The sequence below is a fragment of the Macrobrachium nipponense genome, chromosome 1, assembly GCF_015104395.2.
Source record: "Macrobrachium nipponense isolate FS-2020 chromosome 1, ASM1510439v2, whole genome shotgun sequence".
Classification (NCBI taxonomy): domain Eukaryota; kingdom Metazoa; phylum Arthropoda; class Malacostraca; order Decapoda; family Palaemonidae; genus Macrobrachium; species Macrobrachium nipponense.
This window is the reverse complement of record NC_087200.1, coordinates 30,616,848-30,637,061: the sequence shown is the minus strand read 5'-3', so window position 1 is coordinate 30,637,061 and position 20,214 is coordinate 30,616,848. Positions and strand designations below refer to the sequence as shown.

The window sequence follows — 20,214 nt, the reverse complement described above, 5'->3', positions numbered from 1 at the left end:
TGAAAACTAAGAGAGAGAGAGAGAGAGAGAGAGAGAGAGAGAGAGAGGTGGGAATCTATGAGAGAGAGATCGACAGTAGGGGTATCTAAGAGAGAGAGAGAGAGAGAGAGAGAGAGAGTAGAGGAGAAAGGAAGAAAGAAAGGGAGGGAGGAGGAATCTAAAAGAAAGGGGAGGAGAGTCTAAGAGAGAGCGAGGGGAATAAGAGAAGAGAGAGAGAGAGAGAGAGAGAGAGAGAGGGAGGACTCTAATTATTGAAATTATCCTCCCTAACAACAGCAAGCAACTATAATTCCAATTAATAACGATAATTACACGCAGCCGTTATTATAACGGATGCAGCTAATGTCTTACAATAATTGCACATGGGACTTCCTTCGTTAGAAAGCTTTTGTTTTTTGTTATCTAAAGTCGAAGGGGTGAGTGTTTTAAAGTCCTTATCTGGTGTGCAGACCTGCAGTATATTTGTAATCAATAATCTAGAGAATTGAACTCAAACTGATATCCTTTGTCATAAATTAAATTTGATAAGCAATCTTCTGTCACCCATTGCCTGGTTGTGAAAGTGCAAGACTACAATTATACACATCGCAAATATATATTTCTGTACACATCCACCCTCCCCCCCCTTCTCTCTCTCTCTCTCTCTCTCTCTCTCTCTCTCTCTCTCTCTCTCTCTCTCTCTCTCTCTCTCTCTCTCTCTCTCACTATTACGTGAATGAGGAAATGAAAAATTGCCGAGAAAAATATGGGATGTGGGTTTAAGGACAAATGGTTTTTGGAGAATTTCAATTTTTCCAAAATTTCGTTCTTTCTATTTCCCCCAACCCCCACATTTTTTTTTTTTTATCCTGCGTATAGACATCAAATCAAGCAATTGGTTGACTCTTAAGTTCGCCTCTTCATCCCATTTACCTGGAGTTGTGGCGACCTGCAACCAAGAAACTCGAAAGCAATGCTGTGGCATTTCCGGTAACGTACGGTTTCAAGCACTTACTATGTACAGCGTGATCTGCCTCCTACGAAGTGAGTTGGTTATAAAAGTGAACCTTCTCAAACGTTAGATATTTTGGGCTCGATGTATTGTAAGGTACGTGCAACATTTAACAACTTTAATGCCATTTAATGCCTTTCGTTTGAAGTTGAAGGCTGTGTTGTATGACACCCTATAACCAGCGTTCCTTGCACGTCCTCTTTGTAAGTACTCTTTGTAATAGTATAGTTAAAGTTGTACACCTCCTTGTTAGAAGACTGCTAAACTTACAGTTGATCACTGTGGAATGTTAACATCCAGAGACATTCAAATTTTTTGCAATCATTGCGCCATGATACGAATGACCGAACGTTCACGGGTTGCCTGAGAGAGCGAAAGCCCGTGCTGACGGTTGGCCAGGTTCAACTGAAACAACAACAACGGCTAGATGTAAACTGATATGTACCAGGAGCATCATTCTCACTTTTGCCTAATTATTCTACCTGCATTTAGTATAATTCAAGTGGCACTCATCTTTAAAAAAATAATGTACATGATGTACTTGATTAAACGCCGATGGAGCTGCATATTTCTTGAAATTTCGCCGTCAGTGTTGACAGAATATGTACAATATGTACTCTATATTAACGAAAAGATAATAGTACATCATTCATCACAGTCCTTAAAGGATACTAAACACGGAACGGAAGGAATGGTTTTGAATGTAAAGAGCGTCCCAAGATATGCACCACGAATCAATAATGCTTCATTGGCGTGTACTCATGGGTAGAGGATTTGGTCATAACCATTCGGTGGCTAAACGACCTTGCTCTCTAATTCGTTCTGGGAGCTTGCTGGAATGCTTTACTAAATTATTATTCTGCACTTGGCCTTTAATATTCTGCAAAGTCTTATGAATTGTAACAGGAGTAGTTAGAAGACATAAACCTACTGCAAAAATTAATTACAAAAGGATGGTGATACTAAAAGTTTTAAGCTATTGGTTATTCATTATTGCAAGAACCTAGTACTGGAATGGGCAAATTAGTCCAATAACGAGTTTGTGTTTGGCAGATAGAGGTCAATCACTTCTACTCATGCTTGTATTATCGAAAGCAAGGGAGGAAGTAAACGAGAAATACAAAGTACAGGAGAGGGGCTTAAACAACACAAAGCACACAAAATTCTACTGTACATGAACAGGAATAAAAGATACCAACAGAACAAACTATTCAGAACCAACCAGACAAGACTATACAGCCAACTAAGAGGGGAAGACAACCACCAGGAAATTCCTGAAGCCAAACCAAGTAAGACTCTGGGAAAACATACGAAGCAATCCGGTATCACACAATAAACACGCAACATGGCTCCAGGAAGTCTAGGCAGAGAAATGAGGAGAGTAAAACAAAGATTCACCGAGACACGACGGACACAATCAAATACCAACCTGGAAAGCCCCAGGTCCCGATGAAGTCTATGGATACTGGCTCAAAAACCTCAAGACCCTATACCCATAACAGTGGAACAACTCCAGCATTATATCCCAAACCAACATGCCCCCAAATGGATGACCACAGGGAGACCATCCTTAGTACAGAAAGACAAGAAAAAGGGAAATATAGCAAGTAACAACATGCCTATCACCTGCCTACCTATAATGTGGAAGTTACTATAAAAATAACAGGTATCATCAGTGAAAGGCTATACAACTACCTGGGGGATACAAACAGCATCCCCCACCAAAGAAAGGCTGCAGAAGGAAGTGTAGGGGCACAAAAGACCAGCTTCTGATAGACAAAATGGTAATGAAGAACAGTAAGAGATGGAAAACCAACCTAATCATGGCATGGATTGACTACAAGAAAGCCTTCGACATGATACCACACACGTGGTTAATAGAATGCCTGAAACTATGGGGCAGAGGAAAACACCATCACCTTTCTAAAAAATACAATGCGAAACTGGAATACAATATTTATAAGCTCAAGAATAAGACTAGCAGAGGTTAACATCAGGAGAAGGATCTTCCATGGCGACTGACTGTCCCCACTACTCTTCGTAGTAGTCATGATTCCCATGGCAAAAGTACTGCAGAAGATGGATGCTGGATACCAACTCAAGAAAGGAGGTAACAGAATTAACTATCTGATGTTTATGGACATCAAGCTGTATGGTAAGAGCATCAAGGATACATATACCTTAATCCAAACTGTAAGGATTGTATCTGTGGACATCAGGCTGGAGTTTGGAATAGAAAAATGTGCCTTGGTCAACATACAAAAAGGCAAAGTAACAAGGACTGAAGGGATAAAGCTACCAGATGGGAAAAACATCAAACACATAGATGAGACAGGATACAAATACCTAGGAATAATAGAGGGAGAGGATATAAAACACCAAGAGATGAAGGACATGATCAGGAAAAAAATATATGTAAAGACTTAAGGTGATACTCAATGCCAGAAATGTGATGAAAGCCATAAACACATAGGCATTACCAGTAAGCAGGTACTGCGCAGGAGTAGCAGAGTGGACGAAGGCTGAACTCCACAGCATAGACCAGAAAACTAGGAAACACATGACAATACACAAAGCACTACACCCAAGAGCAATTACGGACAGACTATACATAACACGAAAGGAAGGAGGGAGAGGACTACCAAGCATAGAGGACTGCGTCAACATCGAGAGCAGAGCACTGAGGTGATATCTGAAAACCAGCAAAAATGAGTGGCTCAGGAGTGCATAGGAAGAAGGACTGATAAAAGTAGAAGAAGACCCAGAAATATACAGAAAAAGGAGAATGACAAACAGAATGGGAAATCGCACAACAAACCAATGCATGGAAAATGCTAACAGCGGTGCAAAATCAGGCCCTAAGAACCACATATATCAAAAAAACGATAGATGGAAATTACATCTCACCCATATGCAGAAAGTGCAATGTGAAAAACGAGACCATAAACTTCATGGCAATGTATGGCACTTACACAGAAACAGTAGAAAAAGGGGCATGATTCAGTGGCAAAAGCCCTCCACTGGAGCCTGTGCAAGAAACACCAGCTACCTTGCAGTAATAAGTGGTACGAGCACCACTCTGAGGGAGTTATGGAAAACTATCAGGGAAAAATCCTCTGGGACTATGGTATTACAACAGGTAGGGTGATATGTGCAAATAGACAGGACATGACGTTGATTGACAAAACCAAGAAGAAAGTATCACACATCGATGTCGCAATACCATGGGACACCAGAGTAGATAAGAAAGAAAGAGAAAAAACTGATAAGTAACATGACCTGAAAATAGGAATAAGAAGGACATGGGATATGCCAGTGAAAATTGTACCCATAATCATAGGGACTCCAGGCACGGTCCCAAAATCCCTGAGAAGGAACCTGGAAAAACTAGATGCTGAAGTAGCTCCAGGACTCATGCAGGAGAGTGTGCTACTAGAAGCAGCGCAAATAGCAAGAAAAGTGATGGATTCCTAAGGAAGCAGGAACTCCACTCTGTAAAACCGCCCAGTCGAATAGAATGATTACGATAGACTGAAAAAAAAGAAGCAATTAAGAAAAATTAATATCAACAGTAAACCAATATAAAGAGGAATGCATATGAATATACGGTTGTTAACTCACCCAATCACGTTTATCCAAGGATATTGATACTCACACACACACAAACAAATTTAAAAAATCGAATAATCTAGGAAACCTACCTCGGGGATTGTGGCAATAATTATTTTAGGAAATGTTTCTCTTGTCTGGGGATCCTGTCGGGATCTACATTCAAGGAAAAGCAGGAAATAACTGTTCATTTTGATGAATACCTCTCTGTCTCTCTGTGAGTAGGCGTGGACATACGTAGGAATTCTGTAAAATATTGATATTGGTCTTACCCCCGTCTTATAAATAAGGAAGAAGAGGAGAAGGATGTATGGGAGAGGGAGGAGGAAAAGATTGTAGATGGAGCAGAGGAGGATGAGGTTCATAAATGAGTTTTGATAAGAAAATAATTTAGTTTGTGCTAATTTTTTCGCTACTGATGCATCCTGAGACAAACTAATATGGATGAAGCAAGACAGCAAAAAAAAAAAATAAATAAATAAAAAAAAAAAAAAATAAATAAAATAAAATAAATAAAAATGAAAATAAATAAATAAATAAAATAAACTAATAAATAAATATTTGAGTAAAAAAAAAAACTAAAAACCTCCCCTAAGTCTTACCATCGTCAACATCAGGGCTAATAAGACGAAAAGGATAAAAAAGTAAATATAGAAATCAATTGTTTGGAAGAAATGTATTTTTGTAACCGCATCTTCCCCTATAATTACTTTTCTATGAATTCTATATTCTGTAATGATATGAAAATTGATCGCAATTTGAATATTGACTCCAGTATGATTCTTTAAGGGGAGAAATGATAATTGCAGCAGAATAAGGCATTCTTAATCTATTTCATTTTTCAAATACAGCAAGCAAATATTCACAATGATTATCATCAGGGATGGCTTCTGAACCGACTGATTGAGGGGGTTAAATACTATTTTGAACAATTTGAACTAGACAAAATATATCCTTTAGGCTATGTTATATATACAAACCAAACTGTTTATGGTTACTGTTTATATTTTATGCAACAAAAATATTCTTAACCGAGAGTATTTTGCAATGTAAAGAAAATAATGATTATAGTTTACAATTATGAAAAAAGTAAAAAAAGTGGGAAGCTGGGAGAAAAAAGAAAAAAAAAAGCAAAAAACAAGGTTAATTTTAGCGTGATGAATAAATAACATGAGGATTCATCTGAGTGAACATTTTTTATACAATTTTAAGCAGCAAATACTGTCCATTTTTGACCAACTCAAAATCAACACCGAGCGGGTTAACCGCAGCCACCTCCCCCCCAACCACCCCCACGTCGGAGCGTCCCTGATTATCGGGCACGGAAACAATCAAGATAAGTAGTATCTCCAAATTTAATAACGTTTTACAGCCTAAGAAACAACCAGGAATAATTGTCTCAAATGTAAAGCCGACTACAAGTAATAAGAATTCTCTAGAAATAGCTAGTAACGATCATCTTCAAATATAATAACAGTTTACAGAATTATAAACAATTAGTGATGATGGCCTCGGTGCCTTAATTTACTTTGAGTCATCGTCAAAAAAAATAAAAAGAAAATGGATGTAGATTATTAAGAGAAAACTAATAAGTAAGTTTTATGGGTAACTTAGTTATTATGCATTGTTCAAAACGTGACCCGAAACTATTCTTAATAGTTAAAATACGTTATTCATTTTTAATAATAATAATAATAATAATAATAATAATCTAATAATAATAATAATAATAATAATAATAATAATAATAATAATAATAATAATAATAACAATAATAATAATAAAATCATGCACTGACGTAATAAGATGCGGTAATTCTCTAGTTTATGGGTACAAATTCACTGGATTAGGTACGTCAAGATCAGCTACAGATTTATAAAATATTTACTGAATCATGGAAAACAATGAAAAAATGTGCAGTTTATCTGCTTACAGAAGCAGGGATTAAAACATGCAAAGGTAATAAAGAGGGAATGTAAATTAACACAAACATATCACAGGGGATACGGACCCATAGAATTTGGGGAAAATCGTAATCCCTGCATCTGTAAGCAGATAAACTGCTCATTTTTTTTCTTTAAAAATATTATTCTGCAGATCTGTCGAAATAAGAAACTGAAACTACGAGAGACAACTTAAAAAAAAAAGAAAAAAAAAAGACAAAAAGGTAAGGGAAGATGAAGTTGGTGTTGCTTGTGAACCTGAACCGTTTAAGCCTGTTGTAAATTTATTTTGTACATATCCATTTTCTGACTTTAACAAAGTCACTGCTAAGAGCCAAAAATCACTAGTATACCCCATTTTCTTTAGTATAAGCTCTGCAGAAATTTGAATACTATATTTTGAATACTCTGATTAATTTTACTTAGCATTTAAAATATTTGATGGATAGAATTAATAAATAGATTTAACTGTCCCTTCAAATAAGTTAAGAGGTTATTGAATCGATTTAGGGCTTTTTTTGGGGAGCTATAGGCCGAGCGCAGGTTTTTTTAAGCCTTGTTCAAACAGACAGCATGGTAGACGGACGACAACTTGTTTCGTCAACTTCGTCTTTAGTTTAATTTACGTAGTGTAGGGTTGTAGAAATTAATAACCCTTAAGATAATTGGCTTGTATGATCTCCTTTCCTATTTGTGCCTATCTTAACCCATATCCTATCCGAATCCTTATCTGCAACCAAAATTTGAAACGGCCATTCATACTGATCTGTCGTCGGAAAGAGTCGGTAAGTAGAATCATGGATCCTGAATAGAATAAAATTTCTTATCAATGTACCCATTTATTTCCATGAATATAATTAGAGGTACCTGGTTTTGCTGACTAAATATATAGGATTTGTTTTCAGTTTAGGAGCGAATTAGGAGGTGTCCAAACTGGGCTAACTTAAAGGTAGGTCAATATATAAATTTCCACAAAGGCTAGGCCGCCATGATTGGACGGCTGATTTGAGTCAACAGTCGTTCGTTATGCTGGGGTCACACATTCATGCTGGGGTCACACATTCACGTATCACGACGGCGTATGCCCACGTATGTGGATCTTGGGCATCATCGCGGTGAAATGACCTTGAACAGCTGGTAAACCGGACACGGGCTACCGGACGTTAAAGCAGCGACGAAAATTGCGCGCAATGTACGCACAAAGAAAGCAAGGTCGGACGTCTACCTGGAACTTACGCCGATCAACTTCACGTCAAGACCACGCCCACCGTTGTGGGGCTGTGCTGTTGCCAGGGGTATGAGCACATTACTACAGTTTTTAATTTTTTTTTTATTTTTATTCTGTTTGAATCCGCGAAAGACATCTACAACACAGCTGAATATTACAGTTGAAAATTATATGCACACAAAATCGAGATTTATTATCATTGAGAGAGAGAGAGAGAGAGAGAGAGAGAGAGAGAGAGAGAGAGAGAGAGAGAGAGAGAGAGAGAGAGATTTACCAAGATATATACTTTCTAATTGTACAACAAAAACATTTCAGTAGACGCAATTAGAATAATGGTTGTAAATGAGCACATCACTGCTTATATATTAACCCCATTTCTGAATGATATTTATAGCAATAACAAGTAACCAGTCGACAAGGAAATACAATACGTAGTTTTAGGAATTATGATTTATGGACGCTTTGGGAGCTCTTATATAAGATTAGCACTAGAATGTCTTGCTTCGATTTTACCATTCAGACATACACTTAGATAAAAACTTATCAAACTGTTGACTATGGGCGATTTATATTTAAGCGATATAGAATAACATCTAATAACTTATCAAACATTCTTAAAAATAAATAGGAATTCTACCTATTCAAGATAATATTTTTTTTAGATGTATATAGGAATTATTCCTCTTAGATATTTACATTATTTGTTACACCATTATTGTAAGACTGCTATTTCAGAAGAAATAAATATCTTCGACACTTCCATAACTCTTGAGAATACCGTGTTACCGGGAAAGTGTTCGTGTGTGTGTGTGTGTGTGTGTGTGTGTGTGAAAGTTATTCTAGCAGATTATACTATACGTTTGCTGTCTACAAGTGAAGTCTTTTGTTATTTTTGGCCTAAGCAGTAAAGGTTATTTCAAAAAGGACTACTAGACATCCTAACAATTGTCTTCGTCTGAAATTTCCCCAGTATTTTTATATTCGTTATCCATTTCCCACTCGCTTTTTATTGAAACCTTGTCTCCATATTCTGAATCGTGATCAGCCACCTGAGACACAGAGAAACAGCCCCTGGGCTATGAAGCCATTAGTCCTGCTCCCACACAAATGGTTCGCACTGCATGGGTCCATATAAGACTACTCGTCCAACCGGGATTATTCATAGCCTAAAGGAAACCTTACCAATAACACCAGGCCCCAACTCTCTACTGTTCCTGCGTTGCTAATCATAAATTAATTTCTTACTCGAGCAGGTGTGACAGACGACGTATAGGCGGTAGATGCCGGAATCCTGTTGACGAAAATGACCCGGTTGTTGATTTCTGGTTGAGATTTGTGTACCGGAACGCTGGAATACTACCTTGGGAATAGAGCCTGGGATTACCCTGTATCCCTCTGACAGATTCCAATTCATTGTTTGATTGATGATAGCAGTCAAAAGTCAGGAGAAAGTGGAAATCGTATTAGGAGCCAGTGCTAAAGGATTATTCCAAAATCCGCCATTGTCAATGAAAGAAATAACTGAGACCGTCAGGTCTTGGGATAATCCTGTGGCCATATTTTCAAGTTGATTTTTTCCAACAGATGACCACGAGGGCGCCGGGACCTGACCTTTTATACCACGCTACAGCGTTGCCATGTCGTACAGGGCTGTAAATGTGTGAATCGGTTTCGCCGTAGGCTGCAGCGCAATTAGGAGGCCCACGTGCTTCGCGGCGGAAAGAAAACAACGACGGCGAACAATGAAGGTGACCCTAGCGCGTACCCCGCAGCAGTCACCGTGGCTCCCACGTGCAACGCCTGGAGCTACGTCAGGTGACATTTGGCGTGACCACCCACGACTTGTTTTGAACATTTCAAAACTGGAGTGGGCTACGGCGCCCTAGTGGGCGGAGCTTAGCACCCGGATGACTCGTCGCCGTACGTTTACGATTTTACGTGTGTTTTACGTTACATTTACGGTTTACTGACGTGAGCTTTTGCCAACTACCAATTTCCGCTCATGCGTGGCCGTGCGTGCGTTGATACGTGAATGTGTGACCTTAGCATCACGTATCACAATGGCGTATGCCCACGTATGTGGATCGTGGGCATCATCTCGGTGAAATGACCTTGAACAGCTGGTAAACAGGACACGGGTTAACGGACGTAAAGCCAGCACCGTAAATTGCGCCGCAAATGTACGCGCAAAGAAAGCAAGGTCGGAAGTCTACTTGGGACTCACGCCGATAGTGTAATGTTCTATGTACGTCAACTTCACGTCGTTACCACGCCCACCGTTGTGGGGCTGTAGGGTACAAAATGGCAGGCCTGTAAACAGAGCAGACTGTAAAGTGATGGAACATGTATGAGAGAATGTAAAAATATTGCATTCTGAAAATCCAGGTAGTAAATTCACTTTGGTAGAATTCGGCATGTACTGTAAAATATTGTATATTTTCAACAAATAAAAAAAAATTTAAGTCAGACATTATAATATACATACCATTGGCAGTCCCAACATCTTGGGCTTTTTCTGATGGACGATGTGGGGCTTGAGGAAGTAGAATATGTTCAATATCCACTTCTTCCGTGTCACTGTCATCACTGTATCTCATCCAACTCCGACTCCTGTAGGTGGAAGATGACATTTCCTCGACCTGAGTGTCTGCAGGAGTGGCTGTAGGAGCCTTCTCCGGGCCGAAAGAAGGTGCTGCAAGATGTGACGTTGATTGTCCCTTCCTTGGTCGTTTTAGGAGGTTTGGCATCTTGAAGGGCGTTGTGGAGAGTACTTGGAGGAAACTGCTGGTCTCGGGAGACGGAAACAACAGCTGACCTGAGGGTTGTTGTTGTTGTATTAAGCCAACACTTCTTGTTGGCACGGGCCTTTCCCTTGGCGCCGACCTGACCTATTATATCACGCTACAGCTTTGCCATGTCGTACAGGGTTGTAAATGTGCGAATCGGTTTCCCCGTAGGCTACAGCGCAATTAAGAGGCCCACGTGCTTCGCGGCGGAAAGAAAACAACGATGGCGAACAAATTTGGCGTGACAACCCACGACTTGTTTTGAACATTTCAAAACTGGAGCGGGCTACGGCTCCTTAGTGGGCGGAGCTTAGAGCCCGGACGACCTGTCACCGTACGTCTACGATTTTACGTAGGTTTTACGTTACATTTACGATTTACTGACGTAAGCTGTTGCCAACTACCAATTTCCGCTCATGCGTGGGCGTGCGTGCATTGCTACGTGAATGTGTGACCTTATCATTAGGAAGCGGTTTCGTCTATTAACTTTTAACTTGCTTATCTAAGACGTACTGCGCTGTTTTCTTTACCTTAACTAAATTTTGAGCCCTTTTACGTAGTTAGGCTGTTGTAATATTGGAGTTTGTGAGAATTAATTATGTATAGACTCAGATTGAACAATTTTGAATAGGTTTATATAACTACATGGGCGTAGTAGAAAATTTATTCAAATTAGGTCTGTCTGTTTACTTAGCATTACTATTTGTGATTAGTTTACCTTCATTTTACTTTAACCGGGTCGAAACGTAATTGAATTCCAGGACCAAACTGAACTGCCCTGGGAATCTTATGCCTTGGTTTAATTTATTCATAGTCCTCATTAATCTAATTGCCCTTACATAAATTACTCTTACCTCATTTGAAGTAGCCTGCTTAAACTTACAAAGCAATTTATTACTCCTTTGGATTTTTTTTACACAAGTCTGAAAACACGTTATGCGCACGGAAGAATTGTGCGCTTAACAGCTCGTTTCATTCAATTTACTCTATTACCACATAACACTCAGTGGAAGGAATTACCCTCGTAATTTCCCACAAAGCCTATAATTAGAAATTGGCATTCCACAAGAATATAGAATTCTTCTTTAATGGTGGGGTTGCCATTAAGTTAAACCAGTCCATTAACGCGAACTTTTCTTACTGGACAGAGTTTGATTTAAGCAGTAAGGTTTCTCCCTGTATTTTGACAAAAGTAAGAAAAAAATGTTCATATTACAATGTCGTCATAACTTTTTTTTTTTTTTTTAACAAAGAGTGTTCACAGGCTTAAAATGATCTTAAATATAGAAATTTTAAACTTAGATTATAGCTGATGAAGACTGATTAAGAAATTCCAGCCGGTAGACGTTTCACTTATCTGAATTTCATCGAAATATCTTTAAAATTCCCGTAATTTTAGAATGTTCCAGCCTTGCTTCCAGGAATTATCTGCATTTCGTGCGCTTGAGTGATTCCATGATGATCGATCTAAACAAAACAAGTTCTTTCATAATCCAAGAATTATTATTCACTGCCGTATCTTACAACGATTACAACTGAATTATCTCGATGCCTTATCCTGGAATGATCTCCAAGTTGCATTCCGGAATGGTTTCATGATCATATCTTGGAATTATCCCAAGCTATTATCTTGATGTCATTTTGCTGTCATATTCAGGAACTGCTCAATGATGGTATCGTGGAGTAATTTTAGTGTTGAATTACAGAATTGTTTCAGAAACGTATCTTGAAATTTATAATTTATTTCGTACTTATACGCCATAATTATTTCGTTGATCACAGCCTGAAACTATTTGTGAATTTAGAAAATGTCACGATGGATGTGTATGTATGTAATATATATATATATATATATATATATATAGTATATAAATGATTATGATAACATTAACAATTGATTTACGTACCGCACATAACCGCAGGTGAAAGAATACTACGAGACTGGACCCTCACCGGTTTTTACTTTATTTCTAAGCCATTGATTTCTAGTACTACGTATCAGTCTTTCGTCAGCATTTCCACACACACACACACAACACACACACACACACACACACATATATATATATATATATATATTATATATATATATTCATATAATATTATATATATATATCACTGAAGACATATAACGGCACACACACACCACACACACAACACACATTACGTATAGATATATATATATATTATATATATATATATATACCTATATATATATATATGTGTGTGTGTGTGTTATATGTCTTCAGTTTGTATGTGTATTTACGTATAATCAACATGTTATGAACTTCTCTATCAGCATTTCCAAAACGTTTTAACTAAAACTTTTATTATTTGTTGTAGGAACAAATATTCTTGTTCAAATTTAGGTTAGTCAGAACGACTCATATGTATAAAGAAAAGTTAATTATGAAATCGTTTTAGTGAATTAATTCATGAATTCATCGTTTCTTTGAATATCATACATCTCTTACGTAGAGATAAATCAATTCACCCTCTTCTTGACTCGCCGGCAATCCCTAAAACCATTCGGGGGGGCGATTGGAAGGATTAGGGGTTGACACCCACTTAGTTGACTATTGAGGGTTGCAGGCAGGATAAAACAGGGCATTGCAATGGAACACTGATCTAAAAATACTTGTTTAAAATGGGAAGGATGGGGTACTCTGGTGCCACCCCCTGATGGGAAGAAGGCCATAGGTGACACATACACATATATGTATATATATATATTATATATATATATATATATATATATATATATATATATATATATATACACACACACATATATATATATATATATATACTATATATATATATGTATATATATATATTATATATAGATATATATATATATATATATCCTATATATCCATACGCCTGCTTCTCCTCCGAATAAGTGTATGGCCCTAATATATAGATATATATATATATCATATATATATATATATATATATATATATATTATATATATATATATATGTGTGTGTGTGTGTGTGTGTGTGTGTGCGTGTGTGTGTGTGTGTATACACCCATACGCCTGTTTCTCCTCAGAATAAGTATGCGGCCCTATATGTTACACTTCCGGTTCTAAGCAGGTCTGTTTGGAGTGAGGTTGATAACACCATACTCTGTTTTGACTTCCAGTAAACCCTGGCGGGGTGCAGGCTATGCATGATCAAACCATGAACCTTATGAATGTGAACCCATTATTGATCGATGCCACCCACCCACGCACAATACACACACAAACATATGAATATATATACGTATATATATATATATATATATATATATATATATATATATATATATATATACTCCTATATTTTCAATAAAACCTTTGCCGTATACTGAACGCCCATTCTGGATATCGATAATAATGATAGACATACACATTACGTATTGCATTCCTCACAGTGTAGTCCTGCCAAAAAGATGCGACTGAGAGAGATTGCTTTTAAATACCTATTGATCGATGCCACCCACCCACTCACAATACGCAAACAAACATAAATATATATAGTCCTATATTTTCATTAAAACTTTTGCCGTATACTGAACGCCCATTCTGGATATCGATAATAATAATACACATACACATTACGAATTGCATTCCTCACAGTGTAGTCCTGCCAAACAGATGGGACAAAGAGAGATTGCTTTTAAATACTTGATGAGCGGCTCCAGACGTGTACCACTCCCACGAATCAATGCTTGATTGGCCGTTACTCATAGCTAAAGAACCTGGCCGTTACCTTTCAGTCGTTTAAGAGCTCTAGCTCGGTGGGGTAAAGAGCTCAGTCGAACTGAGTTGGTGTCAACGTTGAATTGTCTTGCGTGTGTTATTCTTTCATTTTTTGTGAGTTGATTTTAATACAGAGTTCCGTTTTATCCTTGATTTAAAGTATCTGCTTTGCGATGCAGTCATCTGAGCAAGATTTATTATTACTATTATCAAAACCCACAAAAAAGTGGGTTTTGAGGCTCACAATTTTAACCAACAAATTTCTCTGGTCACACAGGAAGAAGAAGAAGACGAGAAAGAGGAAGAAAAGGAATAGACATGCAAGAAGGAGTCTTTAAAAGCGAGTGGAAAGATTATCCTGTAAGGCCTTACGAAGGATATATTACGGACAGAGCTGCTGAAGGATATCCACCCGGTAAAGTCCTCCCTTTGAAAGGAATGGTGAGTCTCAGCTTTTGTATTTGTTACTGATTGTTTCTTTTTTCTTGTTACAGGGCATTTTTTCTTTTTATTATGATAATAAGTAACTTTTCTTCATACATTTGAGTCGTTCCGACTGACCGAAATTTGATTAAGACTATTTACTTGTATAATCAATGATAACAGTTTTATTTAAAACGTTATGGGAATGCTGATAGAGTAGTTCATAACATGGATATAATATACATAAATACACATACACACACATACACATATATACATATATGGAAGTGCTGGCGAAGGACTGATACATAGTGGTAGAAATCAACGGCTTACAAGTAAAATCGGAACTGGTGAGGGACCAGTCTCTTATTTTTTCCCCCTGTGGTGATGTGTGATGCATAATTCACGTGTTAATATTACTGTAATCTTAGATATATGTATATATATATATATACATACATAGATACATACTACATATACATATATATATATAGTATATATATATATATATATATATATATATATATATATATATATATATATATAAGTTCCAGCCACGAAGGAAAATTGAAACTCTGGAGATGCTAAGTACTTTCGCCTTGTTACCAAGAAATGCTCACAGCAAATAAAGATGCACAGAAGCTAGGGCCTATATAAATGGTGGGTATAAGCAAGGCCATCTAGAGGAGAAGGCCTGGTCAGTGGGGGTTGACGTCAGCGGAGTAGGTCGACTTGGTCGAAGCCCTCAGGCTAACAGGACAACTGACCATACAACCTCTCTCTGTTTCTTTTCCATGGCTTAATTAATGCGTTACAACTTCTTTTTTTCAGTTTACCCTCCTCTTGAAGCTGATTATTTAAAAATCATTTTTGTTACTACAAAATCGTTCTTCTGACACCTTGCTGCTTAGGGTAATCATCCCTTTCTTAAACAGCTAAACTTACTGTGATCTAGTTTGGGCATAGTGAATAACCAGAATCATTCTAACACGATTTTATTATAAAAGAAAATCCATTAGCAAAAATAGTAAAAATTTCTAACAATTTTAAATGAACTAACATGCAATTCATTTCACAATTACCAACACACCTGATCTTACTGTGTATTTTCTTTACCTGACGCATTTGACATATTTGTTTTTTTTATTTCTTGACTCTGTCAGTGCTTGCAATTTTCTCTTTTTCCCTTAGTTCATAAGCTAATTTTCAGAGAAGATATTGTTTTGTTTTGAGCAGTAGTTGTTTAGAGGGACATTAGTTGCTGACCATATTATCATTTTCTCTCATTTTTCTGAATTATGACCAGCATCACATGAATCCATTGGAGCTAGTGCTTCATCATCAGCTAATTTGTTGTACGTCAAGACACTCCCCACAACTCTCTGATTAGCAATTTTGTGAAAAGACTCATTCTGGACCATTTTGTCAAAAACAATGTAACTGTACATAACAATATTTGTGACTACAGGATTTGGGTACATCAGGAAGCCTCTGCTGATACCACAAATATACTTGTAATTTTCATGCACATCATTTTCAGTGTTGCAAGTTAGCATGCACATTCATTATTGTCCACTATGTGTGAATAATCTTTATGTTGTCTGCAACAGTAGAATAGCATGTTAAGAAATGTTTCTTGCCAATACTCAAACGTGCTTCCACAACATAAATTCATTAAAAATCTGCATGGCCAATTTTACATTTTGCCTTTCCAAAACTGATGGGGAGAGTGCTTTTACTGATAGCTTATATGAATGTTTCAGTAAATATTCTGCTTCATAGGTGTACAGTTTTTGCAATGTTTTAAAAGGAGCCAACTGAGTTTTGTGATTTTCATAATAAACTCCATCTGATGAAAATTCAGGATACCTCACTTTGCTTTTTCTCAATCACTATTTGGGAATGAAAACACTCTCACTTTCGGTCTATTTCGGTAATTCCCTTTGCAGTTTGGTACACATCACATAAACGGCATTATTGCGCAGTTCCAGGTGAATATTACCGGTTAATATACAGTAAAATTTTCCGAAATAACAGCAGAAAACTGGAAAGAAATAGAGCGCGACCTCTTCATTCAAAAGCGGAAAGCACCACTGACTTAGCACAACCTAGGTCGCGTCACACCTCTTCACCCCCGAATTGACCTGGCCTTCTCCTCTAGATGGCCTTGGTATAAGTCCCAAGGGAATACAAAAAGGTCGGGAGGTCACCAAACGGTCAACCGATTAAAATCGAAATCTACTTATTGGTAATCCTCTTTATTCTATCTTTCAATTCCTTCCTGAACATATTTTATGACTGGGTCAAAAGAAAATAATCCTTGACTGACATCAAAATTATTCACCCAGGTTAACTGAATCAAAACAAATTCTAACAAGTTCCTTGAAATAGTTTCGTTACAACATAACAAAATTTGGCTTCGCTTCGTCCAATGTATTCTGTGGGACTTTTCTCTTAAATGTAAAAATAAAGCATTATTTGTCTGACCTGTTCTTACCGAGTATTTATGTTGCTTTAATCTGGTGTTTAATTCTTTGCTGGTCTGATCTAAGCAAAATAAATCACAACCTATACATGGAATTTTTTAAGCAATATTACTATCTATTAGGGGGTATTTGTTATAAGCATGTTTTGTGATAAAATATTTGAAAAAAGGTTTTACATATAATAACGTAAAAAAGAACATGCTTAGAAAAATAGCCACCTAAAAGATAGCAATATTGTATACCAAATTCCATGTATGGATTGTGATTTATTTTACTAAAGTCAGAACAAGAAATAACTGAACACCAGATTAACATGACACAAATACTCAGTAAGAACAGGCCAGGCAAATAGTGGGGTAGTTTACCCATTACCGGGCCAGTTTCCCGGGCTGCGCAACACCCAAATCCATCCGCCACGGTAAGTAGTCCCTACGACCTCAGGTGGCATTCCACCTCTCACGACCTAAACCCATCGAACATTCGAAACATGGCACGAACATTAAAAAAAGGCAACATGTCTCCTATAACACCTCACCCAGCCCCCATTGCTTTCGCTACTGCAATTCCCTTTACGATATCGCACTTTATTAACATGGGTGACGATTTAGGCGTATTCCGTAATTATTTACCTATAGTTTTGGGAGCCAATTTCCAATTTCCCGGGCTGCACGCCATTAAAACAAGCATGGTAGCTCCTCCGCGCCATGAATATTCAAAACTGTATCCTATAATAACCTCATCAAGCCCTCATTGCCTTTGCTTCTGCGAATCCCGTTACGATACCGCACTTTATTCTATAATTATTTACCTACAGTTTTGGGAGCCAATTTCCAATTTCCCGGGCCGCACAACACCCAACTCCAACAGCCGCGCTAAGTAGTCCCTTCGACCCAGCATAGCCTTTTTCACCTGGCCCGATCCCGCGAGTTTTCAAAGCCATCAACATGGCGTCTCCGGTCACATCACACCCGTCCCTCGCTGCTTTTTGGTTGAAAGTCCGGTTACTTTTGGTGTCCTTTATACTTTATGTCAAGACGTTGATGTACTACGTACATATCTTTTCAAATGCTGACTTTTGGGCGATTTCAGTGGAACTTGTGACAAGTGTAGAGTGGGAACCGTCAGCCTCGTTAAAGAGGAAGACAGTTTCGTGTGGCGCTGCAGCTTACGCACGTGTCGTAAAAGAATCTCGATACGGAACGGCTCTTTCTTCTCCCGCTCACACCTTGATTTCGGCACAATCCTCCAATTAATTTATGGCTGGATCCACGAGCTACCACAGGCCTTTATGAAAATGACTATTCAGATCGGTTGACCTAACACCATGTTGGACTGGTATAATTTCTGCCGGGAAGTCCGTATCAACATTTTGGTTCAGGACAATCGCAAAATTGGTGGACCCAGTCACATTGTTGAAATTGATGAGTCAAAGTTTGGCAAACGTAAATTCAACAAAGGTCGGCGTGTTGATGGTTGTTGGGTTTTAGGTGGAATAGACCGCAAAACAAAGGACACGTTTTTCCAAATCGTTCAGGACCGATCGGCCGAAACCCTGCTTCCCATCCTCATTGAAAATATTCACCCAGATTCAATCATTATTTCAGACTGTTGGAAATCATACACAACACTAAGTAAGCACTTTAAAGAACACTTAAATACCAATCACTCTTTACACTTCGTCGATCCAATCGACAAAAACATACACACCAACACTATCGAATCTACATGGCGGGTTTTAAAAAGAAACGTTTTGCCGCGGAGTGGTACGGTGAAATCTTTGTACCCTTCGTATTTTTCTATGTATTGCATTAAAAAACGATACTTTAATAACAGTGGTTGCCCGTTCAAAACATTCCTCGACCTCATTAAACGCACTTACCCATTAAAGAAAGCAGAGGCAACGCCAAGGAAAATCTGTCCTTTGTCCCGCAGTACTCCTCAACCTCAACAAACCCGTGACCGCAGTGTTCAAACCGAAATGTCGATGCTAGACGTCCCGTCCCCAGTCAAAAGGCCCAGAATCGCCCTACCAGAATTCTCCGACTCTGACATGGAAGATTTTCAAGTGTAAGGTAAGTGCAATAATGTATTTAGGGTAGTTTACTGGTAGTTTATATCCTAAGTGCGGTTAGGTTGGTTTCTTTGGTTAGGTCAAAACCTTCATTATCACTGGGACAGAAGGTGGATTGTCTGTGGTTAGACTGGCCAGCCACGCGATTTGGTTGGTCGGCCCACTGTTACCCCTGGGGCTAGCGCGTGCAGCACAACATTACCTCTTGCCGAAACATGTCGTGCTTGCCAAGAATCTTTAAATATGCGGATAAGGCGCGAAGCGCCGTTCCGCCACGGCCTTACTGACAGCACACATAAATTGTTTCCCGTTTGTAGAGTAAAATATGTAAGAAGTCCTAAATTTGGGTAAGCAGTAGGCTAGCATAGCCCGCATCGCGTTCGCAGAGTAAGGGGTCAACATATTTAAAATAGGTAATCAGTCCCAACTTTGGGTAATTAGTAGGCTAGCATTGCCCGCATCACGGTTACAGTAAGGGGTCAACCTACTGTTAAATTTTACGTTATTTTCCTCCCACACACACCGACTCAGCTTCCCCCCACCCAAAAACACCCGGTTCGCAACACGCTCCCCCATTACCGTTTATATAAAGTTTTTGGTGTTCATCGCCACTCGTATCTGCATCCCCTCACCCAAAAAACCCGGATTCCCAATGGGGTCCCCCTTTACCCTTTCGCTTTAACTTTCGGAACTACTTTCTTTGTTATTGTTTTGGTATCGCCGCCATATTGGTTTTGGTGTTCTTCCGCCGATTTCGGTCGGCGAACGGGTGGACCTATCAATTTGTAAGCGCTCCAAATAGTGCTTTATTTTTACATTTAAGTGGAAAGTCCCATAGAATACATTGGCCACAAAGCCAAATATTGTCATGTAACGAAACTATTGATTCAGTTAACCTGGGTGAATAATTTTAATGTAAGTCAAGG

The 20,214-nt window shown here is 38.3% G+C and overlaps 2 protein-coding genes across 2 annotated transcripts in view; one reads left to right on the top strand and one right to left on the bottom strand.

The window, feature by feature from the left end:
- LOC135218730 (uncharacterized) overlaps nt 1-10,401 on the bottom strand; it is a 39,564-nt gene extending 29,163 nt beyond the window's left edge. The window contains exon 1 of the mRNA XM_064255180.1: nt 10,257-10,401. Within this exon, the coding sequence (XP_064111250.1) occupies nt 10,257-10,401 (145 nt within the window). The remainder of the gene's footprint in view (nt 1-10,256) is intronic.
- A 3,926-nt stretch (nt 10,402-14,327) lies between these two features.
- Nucleotides 14,328-20,214, top strand: part of LOC135218729 (uncharacterized) — a 69,685-nt gene continuing 63,798 nt past the window's right edge. Inside the window, exons 1-2 of the mRNA XM_064255179.1 lie at nt 14,328-14,422; nt 14,586-14,749. Coding sequence (XP_064111249.1) covers nt 14,627-14,749 — 123 coding nt within the window. The 5' untranslated portion in view covers nt 14,328-14,422; nt 14,586-14,626. The remainder of the gene's footprint in view (nt 14,423-14,585; nt 14,750-20,214) is intronic.